We start from the raw sequence: 16,801 nt of genomic DNA on the forward strand, positions 1-16,801 counted from the left end.
AGATGTTCCTTCGACCGTACAGCGCTTCCGTTGGCTGTCGTTTCTGCATCACAGCTTAGCAGTCTCTCCTGGTGTTTCTGGAGCTGTTATCGGCATTTGCAACTCAGAACAAAACACATTCCTTTATTGACCCACGATAAAATCTTTGAACCTTTTCCTTCATTTCACGTTACGACCTATTGAGAACCCATATGTTGACTGAGAGATTATCTGCTCCCAGTCCAGTCCGGGATCCCTCCTGTTAGGGTAGAAAAAGCATTAAATTTACATGTTATATTCACAAATGTCAAGTCCCCAATTCACGTCTGAATCGATTCATGTCTGTCTCTAGTCATCTCATCTTCCTTCAGTCTGAAGTCGGTCTTTAACCTCCGCATCTGTCTTGTACCGTACAGTCAAAAGTCTCTTTAGATGTGTGCGTGTGTTTGTGCAATTACCTGTCCACCGTTGAATCAGCATCTTCTTTTCTTTTAGATTTTATTTAGATCCTGAGATTACCTTAGTTTTTAATCTATCTAAAAACTAAACTCCTGCTACATGTCTCCATGGATTCAGTTTTTGTTTCAGAAGACCTTTTGTGGCTATGCATTCCACAAACCATGGACATGGGTCTGCAACCAGCCGGTCTCTCTCAAACAAAAGGTGTCTCCAGAAAAATTTGCATATCAATGGCTGTGCCGTAAGAGTTAGCTACGCTCTCACAGCACAGACATGGCTGCCGGACATGGTTCTGTCATGCTAATTTGGAATTCACAAAGACTTTTTCTGCTTAAGTCTCCATTTTGTTGTTGTCCTGGTCTCCATCTTGGAGCTGCCATGTGGTCTCAGCATGCCGTTTCTCCATGCTTTGTCTCTTCTGAAATGCTCAAAACAATCTTTACACATCATATTTCTTACATGCTACATTTCCAACACTTACCACATTCTGGTTTCTTTTCCTCAACTTAGCTGTTCTTCCACACATTCTCAATACTTTCCGTATACTCACCGGTTCCTGCTTCTTCCTTCTGACGTCCTTCTCCACTTCATCCAAGCGACCTTCTCAATCCTTCTTAAATCTCCTCCATCATTAAACATCCTCTCGTACTTTAATTACCAAAACATCACCTTTTCCTTCTTCTCTGCTAGAAATAATCTATTTACAAACAATCTACCTTCCTAGACGTTTATCTTCAACTGGGAAAGTTATCCCCCCTTGCACGAATGTCCAGTCGAGGCCTGCAGAACTCACTAAGACATTCTGCAACCCAAGCTATCCTGTTGCTCACGATTTTTATTTTAAAGTTTTTTAGCATGCTGTTTTATGTTACAGTTCCCCATGTGCTCCTCTGCTTAGGCACCATTCAAGCATCCATACATACACACGTTACTTGTCGTTACATTCAATGGCCCTATATTCAATCCGCTCTCCGGATCAGTTTTAGAAATCTGGGATTTCAAGGCAATCACAAATAAAATGAGTCCTATTTTACAGTCTGCTCCTCAGACCAGTTTTAAGAATCACTAGGATCCTTTAGGCAATCACAAACAAAATGAGTCCTATTTTACAGTCTGCTCCTCAGACCAGTTTTAAGAATCACTAGGATCCTTTAGGCAATCACAAACAAAATGAGTCCTATTTTACATTCGGTCTGCTACTCCAAACCAGTTTTAGAAATCTCACAGGGATTTCAGGGCAAACATAAATAACATGAGTCCCGTTTTAGTACTTCCTTCCTCAGATAACGTTTAAGACGAAACCCGTATACGTAATCGACAAGCACGCGCCGCGCGCGCGACCTCCATTCTCACTCATTCACACACATAAACATCTTAAATCCTTACTTACCTTCGTCCATCGATGCGTATTTCCCGCTGTTCTTCCGTCACACGGATCTCCCGTCGGACCGAAACGTGAATGGGGCCTTCTCCGAGGACCCGCTGCGTTGTCGACTGGCCATCGCCATGCCAGCGCAAAAACCGCGTGCGTCCGCGCTCCTGCCGCACGTTCCGGTCCGCGGATTTACGTGATATTGGATTCGTGGCTCGAGGACCAATAAATGTTAGGGATAAAGTCTCTAACATTGTTGTAATAATTTTCAAACGCATTGAAATGAATCAGGCAGAGGCAAGGATGCTTTTTCTCTGACGCAGCCAAGACCGACTGGTCTGGCGCGCTCCTTAAAACCAACTACTGTTCCGCTTTCCGGAACATGTTTATTTATCACCTTCGTAGCTCCACCTCTTGACCCAGTGACATCACAATACTTTTAGGGCGCAAACATCGCTGCCCACCAGATGGGACTGTTCTTCACCTAACAGTTACATTGAACAATAGAAAATCAGCAAATTAACCCTATCACTGATCCAGATCACCATGTGGACGGTGTAAATCCAGTTAGGAGGGGAACGAGCTGCTTGGGGGAGGTCTGTGCTCTCTGAGTGCTTTTCTAGTATTATGATGTTAATCTATAACTCGCTTTAGGATTTGACACAAATCTGAAGACACACTCATTTGTTGGTATCATGTTTGTATCATGTCTATTTTTAGAATAATCATTTGGAACTTGGATTTTTCCAAGTGGCGCAGTAACTTAAGTGCAGTTTACGGAACAGGAGTAACGTACACTTTGAACAGCCTGTTCTTTTTTTACTGCTTTCATGCGCTCCAGGACACCGGGGGCAGTAGAGGCAACGATCGGTTGATGGGTCCGTCTCCAGCGCACGCGTCCGCTGCCTCTCCAGTTGCAGCTCATGGTAACTTTCCTCAAACTTTTAATGTCATGTTCATTCTGTTGCTCAGTTCTACAAGGAACAGGGTTTGTCATAATAATCAGTTAAATTCTATTGTTTTTCCTCCAGTACATCATCATCCTAGCCCACCTCCGCCTTCTGCCTTGCTTCCCGTTATGACCACTGTTGCCCCACATTATGGGCTACCAGGCAGCAGCCACACCGTCCAGGTGACACAGTACCGCTCATTATATACTAAATAAGTACATATCTCTGACCAAATTTGGTAATATCTCTTTCTGCCGTATTTTTTCATAGCCTCACTCCTACACGCAGGCATCTGTCACTCCATCTCGGCTGCAAGCTGTCGGCCAGGTCCAGCCACCACAAACGGTCCCGTACATTGGTGAGAGCACTCAGTGCAACCGCAGTGACGTTATTATACCCAAACCAGAACGCGTGTATTATTATACCCAAACCAGAACGCATGTATTATTATACCCAAACCAGAACGCATGTATTATTATACCCAAACCAGAACGCATGTATTATTATACCCAAACCAGAACGCATGTATTATTATACCCAAACCAGAACGCATGTATTATTATACCCAAACCAGAACGCATGTATTATTATACCCAAACCAGAACGCATGTATTATTATACCCAAACCAGAACGCATGTATTATTATACAAGCAGGGGCGGCTTGTGGAACCTTTTCTTGGTGGGGCTGGGAGCAGAGAGGAGAACCATATTACTGCTTTGCAGTATTAACAACTGTTTTATTTCTAAATCCTTTTCCAAACATACATGTGATTGATACGATGTCTATATGCTCCAGACTTTTCTTTCACGATTTTGTCATGCTATCAAATTAAATAAATGATACTTTATTAATCCAGAAGGAAAATGGGGATAAACTGTGCCCACCCCTCTGGTGTTTGATTTTAGGGAACCGACTGGCTTGTTTCAATCTCGTTCGCTTCTGTCTAGAAGCAGTCGTTGCGTAAACAGCGTAAACATCCTGCGTGAGGAGGAGTCCGTCGCTCCGGAGACGACTTTATAGACAGTAAAACGGATATTTTACACAGATATTTTACTGGTGCCTAAAGTGCATGTAGTGATAATTTCTATGATTTATTATTATATTTTTGAATATTAATTTAAAAAGATTATTGTGGAAAGGAAGCAAGGGGAGAAGCTGAGGAGCAGGATTCAAGTTGTTTATAACGGAGGAGAAGAAAGAGGAATGGAGGAGGAGTTATCTTGAAGGAGGAGTTGGTGCAGAGTGTTCTAGAGGAGAAGGAGAAGTTCTTACGCTCCACAGGTAGGAGGTGAGTTAGAGGAGAAGGAGAAGTTCTTACGCTCCACAGGTAGGAGGTGAGTTAGAGGAGAAGGAGAAGTTCTTACGCTCCACAGGTAGGAGGTGAGTTAGAGGAGAAGGAGAAGTTCTTACGCTCCACAGGTAGGAGGTGAGTTAGAGGAGAAGGAGAAGTTCTTACGCTCCACAGGTAGGAGGTGAGTTAGAGGAGAAGAAGTTCTTACGCTCCACAGGTAGGAGGTGAGTTAGAGGAGAAGGAGAAGTTCTTACGCTCCACAGGTAGGAGGTGAGTTAGAGGAGAAGGAGAAGTTCTTACGCTCCACAGGTAGGAGGTGAGTTAGAGGAGAAGGAGAAGTTCTTACGCTCCACAGGTAGGAGGTGAGTTAGAGGAGAAGGAGAAGTTCTTACACGCCACAGGTAGGAGGTGAGTTAGAGGAGGAGAAGTTCTTACGCTCCACAGGTAGGAGGTGAGTTAGAGGAGGAGGAGAAGTTCTTACGCTCCACAGGTAGGAGGTGAGTTAGAGGAGGAGGAGAAGTTCTTACGCTCCACAGGTAGGAGGTGAGTTAGAGGAGAAGGAGAAGTTCTTACGCTCCACAGGTAGGAGGTGAGTTAGAGGAAAAGGAGAAGTTCTTACGCTCCACAGGTAGGAGGTGAGTTAGAGGAGAAGGGGAAGTTCTTACGCTCCACAGGTAGGAGGTGAGTTAGAGGAGAAGGAGAAGTTCTGGACTGTAGTACTGCATGAGGAACTGTAGTACTGCATGAAGTATTGTAGTACTGCATGAAGTATTGTAGTACTGCATGAGGTACTGTGGTGCTGCATGAGGTACTGTGGTACTGCATGAGGTACTGTAGTACTGCATGAGGTATTGTAGTACTGCATGAGGTATTGTAGTACTGCATGAGGTATTGTAGCACTGCATGAGGTACTGTAGCACTGCATGAGGTACTGTAGTACTGCATGAGGTACTGTAGTACTGCATGAGGTACTGTGGTACTGCATGAGGTACTGTGGTACTGCATGAGGTACTGTAGTACTGCATGAGGTACTGTGGTACTGCATGAGGTACTGTGGTACTGCATGAGGTACTGTGGTGCTGCATGAGGTACTGTGGTACTGCATGAGGTACTGTGGTGCTGCATGAGGTACTGTAGTACTGCATGAGGTACTGTAGCACTGCATGAGGAACTGTAGTACTGCATGAAGTACTGTAGTACTGCATGAGGTACTGTGGTGCTGCATGAGGTACTGTAGTACTGCATGAAGTACTGTAGTACTGCATGAAGTACTGTAGTACTGCATGAAGTATTGTGGTACTGCATGAGGTACTGTGGTACTGCATGAGGTACTGTAGTACTCCATGATGTACTGTAGCACTGCATGAGGAACTGTAGTACTGCATGAAGTATTGTAGTACTGCATGAGGTACTGTAGTACTGCATGAAGTACTGTAGTACTGCATGAAGTATTGTAGTACTGCATGAGGTACTGTGGTGCTGCATGAGGTACTGTGGTGCTGCATGAGGTACTGTAGTACTGCATGAGGTACTGTAGTACTGCATGAGGTACTGTGGTACTGCATGAGGTACTGTGGTGCTGCATGAGGTACTGTAGTACTGCATGAGGTACTGTAGTACTGCATGAGGTACTGTGGTGCTGCATAAGGTATTGTACTGCATGAGGTACTGTGGTACTGCATGAGGTACTGTGGTGCTGCATGAAGTACTGTGGTGCTGCATGAGGTACTGTAGTACTGCATGAGGTACTGTAGTACTGCATGAGGTACTGTAGCACTGCATGAGGAACTGTAGTACTGCATGAAGTATTGTAGTACTGCATGAAGTATTGTAGTACTGCATGAGGTGCTGTGGTACTGCATGAGGTACTGTGGTACTGCATGAGGTACTGTGGTGCTGCATGAGGTACTGTGGTGCTGCATGAGGTACTGTGGTGCTGCATGAGGTACTGTGGTGCTGCATGAGGTACTGTAGTACTGCATGAGGTACTGTAGTACTGCATGAGGTACTGTAGCACTGCATGAGGAACTGTAGTACTGCATGAAGTATTGTAGTACTGCATGAAGTATTGTAGTACTGCATGAGGTGCTGTGGTACTGCATGAGGTACTGTGGTACTGCATGAGGTACTGTGGTGCTGCATGAGGTACTGTGGTGCTGCATGAGGTACTGTGGTACTACATGAGGACGTCTGGAGGGACAGAGAAGTATGTCAGTGTAGTTCAGGACAGCAGTGAAGTGTGCAGTAAGAGTAACAGGTGAGTTTAGTGTAGAGGTGGGATGCACCAGGGACCAGCTCTGAGCCCCTTTTTGTTGCCATGGTGATGGATAGACTAACAGATGAGGTGAGACAGGAAGCTCCTCTGAATATGTTTGCAGATGACATTGTGATCTGCAGGTAGAGGAGAATCTAGAGAAGTGGAGGTCTGCTCTAGAAAAGAGAGGGATGAAGGTGAGCAGGAGTAAAACAGAGTACATGTGTGTACATGAGAAGGTCCCAGGGGGGACAGTGAAGCTACAAGGAAGAGACGTAAAGAAGGGAGAGGACTTCAGGTACCTCGGGTCAACAGAGCAGAGTGATGGAGAGAATGTGGAAAGGAGGTGAAGAATCGTGTGCAGGCAGGCTGGAACGGGGGGAGGGAAGTATCAGGTGTGCTCTGTGATAGGACAAAGGGACAGGTCTACAAGACAGTGGTGAGGACAGCCACGATGGACGGCTTAGAGACAGTGGTGAGGACAGCCATGATGGACGGCTTAGAGACAGTGGTGAGGACAGCCACGATGGACGGCTTAGAGACAGTGGTGAGGACAGCCATGATGGACGGCTTAGAGACAGTGGTGAGGACAGCCACGATGGACGGCTTAGAGACAGTGGTGAGGACAGCCATGATGGACGGCTTAGAGACAGTGGTGAGGACAGCCATGATGGACGGCTTAGAGACCGTGGTGAGGACAGCCATGATGGACGGCTTAGAGACAGTGGTGAGGACAGCCACGATGGACGGCTTAGAGACATGGTGAGGACAGCCATGATGGACGGCTTAGAGACAGTGGTGAGGACAGCCATGATGGACGGCTTAGAGACAGTGGTGAGGAAAGCCATGATGGACGGCTCAGAGACAGTGGTGAGGAAAGCCATGATGGACGGCTGAGAGACAGTGGTGAGGACAGCCATGATGGACGGCTTAGAGACAGTGGTGAGGAAAGCCATAATGGACGGCTCAGAGACAGTGGTGAGGACAGCCATGATGGACGGCTCAGAGACGGTGGTGAGGAAAGCCATGATGGACGGCTGAGAGACAGTGGTGAGGACAGCCATGATGGACGGCTCAGAGACGGTGGTGAGGACAGACATGATGGACGGCTCAGAGACAGTGGTGAGGACAGCCATGATGGACGGCTTAGAGACAGTGGTGAGGACAGCCATGATGGACGGCTTAGAGACAGTGGTGAGGACAGCCATGATGGACGGCTTAAAGACAGTGGTGAGGACAGCCACGATGGATGGCTCAGAGACAGTGGTGAGGACAGCCATGATGGACGGCTCAGAGACAGTGGTGAGGACAGCCACGATGGACGGCTTAGGGATAGTGGTGAGGACAGCCATGATGGACGGCTTAGAGACAGTGGTGAGGACAGCCATGATGGACGGCTTAGAGACAGTGGTGAGGACAGCCATGATGAACGGCTTAGAGACAGTGGTGAGGACAGCCATGATGGACGGCTTAGAGACAGTGGTGAGGACAGCCATGATGGACGGCTCAGAGACAGTGGTGAGGACAGCCATGATGGACGGTTTAGAGACAGTGTCTCTGAGGAAAAGACAGGAGGTGGAGCTAGAAGTGGAGGAGATGAAGATGCTGAGGTTCTCCTTGGGAGTGACCAGGTTGGACAGGATTAGAAATGAGACAATAAGAGGGACAGTGAAGGTTAGACGTTTTGGAGACAAGGTCAGAGAGACAGGACTAGAGGATGACCCAGGAGAAGAGACATGGACGTAGTGAGGGAGGACATGAGAGTGGCTGGTGTTGGGGAGGACGATGCAAAGGACAGGGTGGAGTGGAGAAGGCTGGGTTGCTGTGGCGACCCCTCAGGGGACAAGCTGAAAGTACCGGAGTCGTCGTTAAAGTATGTTCTTGCGTTGCTCCGCCCATCCAGGCTCCAGTGATGTCACCGCCTTCCTGATGACCGAGGCCCGGCAGCACAGCACAGAGATCCGGCTGTCGGTCGGGAAAGTGGCAGACAAAGTGGAGCAGCTGGCCTCAAAGGTAGGGTTCTGTGGGTTCTGTGGGTTCTGTGGGTTCTGTGGGTTCTGTTCCTGAAGCAGCTTGAGCAGCCTTTCTGCATCTCAACAGATAGATGAGCTTCAGCGGCAGGGAGGCGCCTCCGTGGGGATGTCTGGTGTGTCCATGGAGACGTCCATGATCACGCACAACATCCAGAGGATTGTCCAGGTGCGCGTCCGAGCGGTGCTGCAGGTCACGTCTGTTCAGAGGCACACTCTGAACAGCTTCTGTTTGGCTCATAGGAAAATGAATGTTTAAAAAAAGAAGTTTTTGAGAAAAGCTTCCGCATTGAGGAACAAAATCACAAGATTGGAGAACTCATCAACCAGAACCAGAGGTGAGTCAGGTGTGTGGGAGATGAAGAACAAGTTGGACTTGGTGAGTTAGTGCTGTGGCCATCCAGGTACATGGAGCAGAATCACCTGGTGCTGGAGAAGAGGAACGACTCCCTCAAGTCCACCAGCGAACAGAGTCAGGCCAGACTGCTGCAGGCTGAGCAGGACAAGGTGAGGAGGTGTGAGGCGCTACGAGTGTTCTCATTTGACTGTTTAGAACCTGCAAGCAGGACCGGACATGTATGCATGATAGTATTCACAGTACTGTCCATATTAGGTGACATGTTCAAAGCGTTCTCGTGGTTTTGACGGTGTCTTCATTCTTACATTTTCTACTGGAGTGGACAAAATGTCCGATTGTTTTATGAGTACCAGCTACCGCAAATGATGTTGGTTCGACATGTATATAAATACATATTCACATTTATACCTGATGCCCTGCGATGGACTGGCGGCTTGTCCAGGGTGTCCCCTGCCTCTCGCCCATTGACTGCTGGGATGAATTTCTACCTGTAGCTGTGGACAGACCTTTCAGGAGTGACTCCAGACAGCACTGAATCAGTCCGTCTCACCCGAGGAAGCACTAAAGACATGTAAACAATGGCCTGCACTCGGCGTGATGGAGATGAGATGACTCTGGTCACTGTCTTGGATTGCCAAAGTGTTTTACTCGCAGTAGCAGACACGCAAACAGCAAATGGCTGTACTACGTTCCTTACCAACGTTGCTTTACGAAATTAAAACGCGTTCCTACTGCAAAGAGAGCAACGTCCTGATAAAGGGCGTGTTTGGTACGAGGTATAACGCAATACTTTTGTTCACGATTTACCGATTACTTCATAGGTAAAGTAGTACAAAGTAACAACTGACAAAATCTGTGTAAATTTAACTAGGGATGTCCCGATCAGGTGTTTTTTGGGTCCGAGTCATTTTGAACTGATACCGAGTCCCGATCCGATACTTCTATAATACATTAATAAAATAAAGAGGAGTGAAGAAACGGATCCAGGATGTCCCTTATTTTTTATTTTATTCATCTTATTTCAACATTTAACTCTTACACAGAGCACTATTTATTATTCAAGTAATAAGTAAAGTACTTTGTTCACTTTGGACTTGGACGAGTGCAACAGGAAATATTAAATATGAATATTTAAAATAAAATCTCACTCTGTTCCATCGCATAACTCCAGATGTGATAAGTAATGAAATTAACGATCCATATCCGCGTCCGAATCGGGAGTTAATGGCCGATTCCGATCGAGATAGGGACGTCCGTAGTATTTAACTGAATTGAAGCTGTATTTTGGTATTAGTGTAAAGTCTGAAATAGCAATGTGCATGACGATAACCTTTATTCTGCACATTTTGAATTTACCTTTAAGATATGCTTTGTTTTTCACCGATGGAAGGGATTACGTATTAAAACATTTACTGTCTCTGTTTGGATGCAAACACGATGCTAATGATAGTCACGTTACTGCTGTGCGTAGAAAATCTAGCTTTTGCTCCTCTCTCTTCTCAGCATTCACTGCCTCGGGATCTGGGCTCGGGCCAGGTGAGCCGGCCTTTCTGCGTCCTGCTGCTCGACTGTGGTCAAATAGTATGTTTAAATATGTAGTGGAATAATGTCTGGTTTAGTTTTGATCAGAAGCTGCTTGAGCAAATAAAGTCAAGGCAGCAAAAATGTATCACGTACAATTTAAACTCGGCCAGGACAATGGACTCTTTGTCCCAAATAATTGTGGAATCTTATCGGTTTAGTGGGAATAGAATAAATGTGTTCCCCGAAAGCATGATCATGCCAAACAGACTTCAGTCTGTGTGAAATTCTTGGACTAATATTGGGCACAAATGTGGAGAACAAGAAATTATTTGACCCAGATCGGATTAATTCCACTAAAATGATCCTGCTCTTATTCATTCATCCATTCATCCATTCATTCCTTCATTTTCTACTGCTTTATCCGCTTTGCGGGTCACGGGGGTTGCTGGAGCCTATCCCAGCTTGGGAACATACAAACTACGGACAGATGGGATTCGAACCCGGGACGCCAGCGCTAACCACCCTGCTCCCGTCACTCTAATAGTTTTATGAACGTTTTCGGTCCGTCATCAATCACCGTTTATCTTTCATCGGGCTGTCTCTGGTTGGCTCGGAGGACACGAGACCGTTTGACACCGTCCCCTCCTTGTGTCCCCTCTGTGTCTTCACCAGGTTCGTCTCACGGAGCATCTTGCCTCGTGCACAGCCCGGCTGTCTCAGCTGCAGCTGGAGGCTACGGCGCATCAGCAGAATGCCTTTGATCTGCAGAGTAAACTGAGCTCAGCCGTGCAGGACAGTGACGGTCAAAGTCAGTCCCTGTCTGTCCTGGAAACACAGTTGGACGGTGAGACGGCCCCCTGTCGTTTTGCGTTTGTGCTCCTCCCATGTCGTCCTCGCTGTCTAACGCTGGACAATGATGCGGACGCCGCTGGTCATTAATTATCTTTATTACGCGCGCTCATCGCTTTCCTTAACTCAACTGTTTTACATGGCGAATAAGCGTTCCCAGAATGCTTTGCGCTTCCATAACTACAGTTGCATCAGTAGCTCTAAATAACATCTCCTTCCCTCTTACAACTCAAACACACACACTCATCTTAGATGGAGCACAACAAACGAAGGCCGTAACCCGACCAGCTGGTCCTCAGGGACGCCTTCTGCCCCGGGGGTTTGGGAGACTGGCTGAACTATCCTAAAAACCCATGCGTGCAGTCAGGGCAAGCAGGAACCATTGGGACCCATCTCACCCCCCACCTCCACGTCGAATAGTCCTTCACGACATCGACCCATTCGTTTAAGGATCACATATTATAATCTTTCTCCACGAGTTAATGCAGGTCCAAACATCAAACAGCTGCAGGACAGCGTCCCTCATTTCTGTCTCAGATGCTGCAGGACAGCGTCCCTCATTTGTCTCTGAACGTAATAAACATGTTTTGAATCATTAAAGCTTTATTTTACACTTCTCCCTCATCTAAATATCTTACAGGCCTGAAGTAGAAGTCCCTGTGTGGTTTACGATCCAACTGCCGCAGCTAGCATGCAATTTACAACATGCTAAGCTACACAGCTAACCGAGCAGAGAGAACAAATAACATTAAATTACTCACAGCCTCGTCTTCACTTCTCTCCCAGACAGATGGTAGTACTCCGTCTTTTAGATAAAGTTTTATTGCTAGTCCAGCGTCGTGTTGTCAGAGGTTCTTGAAAAATAAACTTGATCCACTCTTCTTCTGTCCTCTGAAGCTGGCAGCCGGAGTAAAGATGGGTGTTGTTCAGTGCTGCCACCAACAGGGCAGCGCTTGTATGTCCCAGACATGTTGCTCGTCTCTGTACTGCAGGGCGAATGCGAACTCTCTTACGTCGCAGGTAGAGCGTGAATGTGCATGTGCACGTTCTCACAATGTCCGACGTGGATTACAGAACTACGCCACCTCCGAAGGAGTGACTGGATGCTTTATTTACCTGTTTTTTAGTTGATAATGACCCAGACCCAACAAATTAGAGTAGGAAATTGGGAAAAGTGAGCTTTTCATAATGTCTCCTTAAGTCAAACAACCCCACAACAGAAATTACTCTTAATGACAAAAACTGAAGTACGGTATATAAGAACAAGAACTTCATAACCAATTTCAATTAAAATGCCTCAATTGATCTGCGGCTGCAGCGCTGATTGGGACCCGGGACACTCCCCTTCCCCTGGGACACGCCTCCTCCCCTGGTCTGGCTATTGGCTGACCCACGTCTTTGCTAGTCTCCCTAACGATCCCATACTTCGGTGTCTCAGCTACTCTTTTGTGCTGTTTAAGTCATGCAATCGTATCAGGCCTTGTTACAAGCCCTAATACGGCCACAATATTCTAGCAGTGATGCGAGATTTGGAATAAAGCATCCATAATAGTTCAACAATTCTAGAATAGATGGCAGCTGCTTGACGTCTTGAGAAGGTGCCTCCACAGCGGCTGTGATTTTAGATGGTGCTGTATGAAGCCCTTGTGCCTGAGATATTCCCTATGAACTCATCATAAGCACATGAACATTTTTAGGTGAGGTTTTCCTGTGCAGTGAGAGAAGATCTAATGAAAATAATTTGTTATTGGCACAACCAGAAATATGAGACCCCATGATCCTTTTGATTAGTTTTAGCATTAAAAAGCCTTCTGCTGCTTTCTGAAGTTGCGTTATTGCAGTCGTAATAATTATTAATAATCTTTTCCATTTGATAAAGTTCCTTCAGTTTTAGGACCCAAACATTAAACGGTGGTGGCTCTGTCTTCACCCGAGGAATTGTGATGCATTTCAGAGCTGCTGTAAAGACGGTTTAAAGGTAGGTTCTCTGCACTTCCATCGGAGGAACCAGCCATTTCCCTTTTTAGCTCCTGGTTGTGCCGTTGCTCCGTTGCAGATGGTACGCTACTTATAGCGTGTGTAGCGTACCATGTTGCTGGTCCACTACTCTCCTGTCAACAAGACATGCCGGCGCACATGCAGCTAACATTAGCATTAGCCCGGGGCTCCCAAGAGACAAAACAGATGGAAAAATATTTCTTCTGTTCACACGTCCTTGTCGTCACTTTTGTTTTGTTCTCTCACTCTTGACGATGATGTAGACTCACTGGTGACGAATTATCTTTATTGCATGCGCTCGTCACGTTCCTTAACTCAACTCCTTTATGTGGCGTAAACATTTCTTCAAAAGTCTTTGCACTTACGCAACTACAGTAGCCTTAATAGCTCTAAATACATAACATTGACTATAAAGGCATGGCCTTTCCAAGATGGCTGCTGCTTCCTCCAGACTCCCTAGTGTAGTTTTATTTGCTTGTTTGTGTTTAGTTCTACACCACTTAGATGTAAAGTTCCTTAACTGGGGTCTCCCTTCTTGGTTATGCTGGGCATAATAAAGATTTGTACTGATTGGTTGCTTTAACTAGATTTTTTGTACAACTCATGAATTATGCATAAATAGGCTGCATGGTGGCGGAGTGGTTAGCACTGTCGCCTCACAGCAAGAAGGTAGCGGGTTCGAATCATGTCTGGGTGGAGTTTGTGTTCTCCCCGTGTACGCGTGGGTTTTCTCTGGGTTCTCCGGTTTCCTCCCGCCTCCAACAACATTCAATTTACCCTAGGTCAATCGACTACCCCAAATTGTGTGTAGTGCGTGAGTGGTTGTTCGTCTCTGTGTGGCCATGTGATGCGCTGGCGATGCTTCTGGGGTGTACCCCGCCTCTCGCCCATAGCGAGCTGGGATAGGCTCCAGCAAGTCCCGTGACCCGCAAAGCGGAAAAAGCTGTAGAAAATGAATGAACCTTGAACCTTGAACTTGTGAATTATGTGACATGGTATCAAAACAAACTACCGGTAATTTTATTCAAAGAGACTGTTTGGCATTTGTGGAGCTACGTCCTCTATCGATTGCCTTTCTGATTTAAAGAGTAAAAATGAAGAGATGCCCTTCACGTAAATATATTTTTTATTTGAGCTAAAGAATTAAGCCAGCTGACTTGGAAAAATCACTGCTGGTATGTAATTCATCCTAAAATGTCTTGATCATTTTCTAGATAAGAGTATGATTCAGATGTGTCAATTCTGATTTTTATCAGGATGGATTTGGGGATCTCCTCCGTATATATTAGAAAGTACAGAAAAGTCTTGCTACCTGACTAAAACCGTTAGCTAAGCCTATATCAGGGTAGGCACGTGCCCTGGTTGCCGAGTCCTGCCCTGTATTATCCCTAATATGCTCCATTAACCATTCTGTTTTTGTGCTTTTCAGAGGTGAAGGAGGCAGCAGAGAGGGCCCAGAGTCAGTACCGTTTAGAGAAGCAAAGACGCAAAGACATGGAGCTGAGGGTCAACAACATGGAGGAGGAACTGCAGGACATGAAGACTGATAGAGAGAGGCTAGAAAGAGTAAGTACATTTTAAAAGCAGATGATGGATTGACTGACAAAATCTAAAAATCTGCACATGCGTATATTATCCTTCCACGTTAACCAAGTACTTCTTCAGTTTTAAATCATTCAGGATGACCGCTTTACCTCAAACTATAGCTCTGTTCGCATGGATTGTATGTGGGATCTTTCTGATGTGTGGAAGAGCACAAACATTCATTAACATTAGAGTGTGTCATTGGATGTCAATTAATAGAAATTGAGTTCCTTGTGCATAAAACGCACAGCCATTTGTTGCATATCATTGAAGGTGATTTAAGCCGACCTTTCACCCTGGACACGGACTCTTTGACCCTCTCCCCTCAGGCAGGAGGCTACGGTCCATCCGGACCAGAACCTCCCGCCACAAGAACAGCTTCTTCCCCTCGGCTGTAAGACTCATGAACACTTAATAATTCTGTCCCGGACTCCTGAACATTTCATAACCGATAACTTCGTGATGACGCTAGTTTTACTGCTGCTAGTACACATCTGTGTATCCACTCCTGCTGCTGATGTGTCTGTACTTGTATGTTTTTTGTATATTAGTCATTAATGTTAGATGTAGCACGACTTCACCGAGAAACATTCCTAGTCTGTGAACCCTCACTGACAATAAACTGATTCTGAAATAACACAATAACAAACAGTATAGTAACTGTCAATCATAGTTATCAACACAATTCAATAACTATTCAATTCAATTCAATTCAGTTTTATTTATATAGCGCCAGATCACAACAGGAAGTCGTCTCAAGGCACTTTACAGGATTAGCAGGGAAACACAGAACCCAACTTGACCCACAAGAGCAAGAACTCTGGAGACGGAGGCAAGAAAAACTTCCCTTTAACGGGCAGAAACCTTGGACAGAACCTAGGCTCATGGTGGACGAGAGAGAGAGAGAGAGCATATATTTATAACATGAATAACCAGATAAAGGGGGAGGAGCTCAGTGTGTCATGATGTTAAGCCACCAGTGCTGCCTAATGACAGCATATTGATTATACTGATTACTGCATCGATTAGTTATTAGCTTTGTTAAAAAGGAAAGTCTTTAATCTACTCTTGAACACAGAGATGGTGTCTGTCTCACGAACCAATCAGGGAGCTGATTCCACAATAAAGGAACTTGATAACTGAAAGCTCCGCCCCCCTGTCTGCTCTTGGAAATGTTCAGAACCACGAGCAGGTCAGCATTTTGGGACCGCAGGGTCCTAGTGGGGCAATACGGGATAATCATCTCTGTAAGGTAAGGAGGGGCCTGGCCAGTAAGGGCTTTAAAAGTAAGTAGAAGGATTTTATATTCAATCCGTTCCCTAACAGGAAGCCAATGCAGAGACGCCAGAACAGGGGAAATGTGTTCTCTCAGTCTGGTTCCTGTTAGAACACGAGCTGCTGCGTTCTGGATTAGCTGGAGATGTTTAATAGACCTTTTTGGGCAGCCGGACAGTAAGGAGTTGCAGTAGTCCAGTCTGGAAGTGACAAAAGCATGGACTATTTGTTCTGCATCCTTTCGGGTTAGTAGGTGCCTGACCTTTGAGATATTCCGAAGGTGAAAGAACGCAGTCCTTGAGATATGCTTTATCTGGGACTGAAAGGAATCTGAAAGGCTGATCAAAGATTACCCCCAGATTCTTGGCAGTGGTGCTGGTGAACACTGAGACGCCATCGAGTTCAACTACAATACTAGAACAAACATTTCTGAGATGCTTTGGCCCAAGAACCAGAACCTCAGTTTTATTTAGATTTAATAACAGGAAGTTCTCGGTCATCCAGGAGTTAATGTCCTTAAGGCACGTCTGAAGTCTAACCGACTGATCGACTTTGTCTGGCTGAACTGACAGGTACAATTGAGTATCGTCTGCATAGCAGTGGAAATTTATGCTATGTTTCTTAATAATGTTACCTAAGGGAAGCATATACAGCGTGAACAGAATAGGTCCAAGCACTGAACCCTGTGGAACTCCATATTTAACTTCAGTGTACGTAGAGGATTCATCATGAACACGTACAAACTGAAATCTATCAGATAAATATGATCTAAACCAGTTCAATGCAGATCCTCTAACACCAACAGATTGTTCCAGCCTCTGTAACAGAATCTGATGATCTATTGTGTCAAAGGCTGCACTGAGATCTAATAAAATA

At 45.7% G+C, this 16,801-nt stretch overlaps 1 protein-coding gene across 1 annotated transcript in view; it reads left to right on the forward strand.

Annotated features, from left to right (window-relative positions):
• fkbp15b (FKBP prolyl isomerase family member 15b) overlaps positions 1-16,801 on the forward strand; it is a 43,416-nt gene that overhangs the window by 12,759 nt on the left and 13,856 nt on the right. Inside the window, exons 13-22 of the mRNA XM_068760987.1 lie at positions 2,652-2,736; positions 2,842-2,942; positions 3,031-3,054; positions 3,088-3,118; positions 8,211-8,320; positions 8,408-8,506; positions 8,581-8,675; positions 8,742-8,844; positions 10,892-11,063; positions 14,496-14,632. Coding sequence (XP_068617088.1) covers positions 2,652-2,736; positions 2,842-2,942; positions 3,031-3,054; positions 3,088-3,118; positions 8,211-8,320; positions 8,408-8,506; positions 8,581-8,675; positions 8,742-8,844; positions 10,892-11,063; positions 14,496-14,632 — 957 coding nt within the window. The remainder of the gene's footprint in view (positions 1-2,651; positions 2,737-2,841; positions 2,943-3,030; positions 3,055-3,087; positions 3,119-8,210; positions 8,321-8,407; positions 8,507-8,580; positions 8,676-8,741; positions 8,845-10,891; positions 11,064-14,495; positions 14,633-16,801) is intronic.

This window comes from Brachionichthys hirsutus, chromosome 4 (assembly GCF_040956055.1).
Source record: "Brachionichthys hirsutus isolate HB-005 chromosome 4, CSIRO-AGI_Bhir_v1, whole genome shotgun sequence".
NCBI lineage: Eukaryota > Metazoa > Chordata > Actinopteri > Lophiiformes > Brachionichthyidae > Brachionichthys > Brachionichthys hirsutus.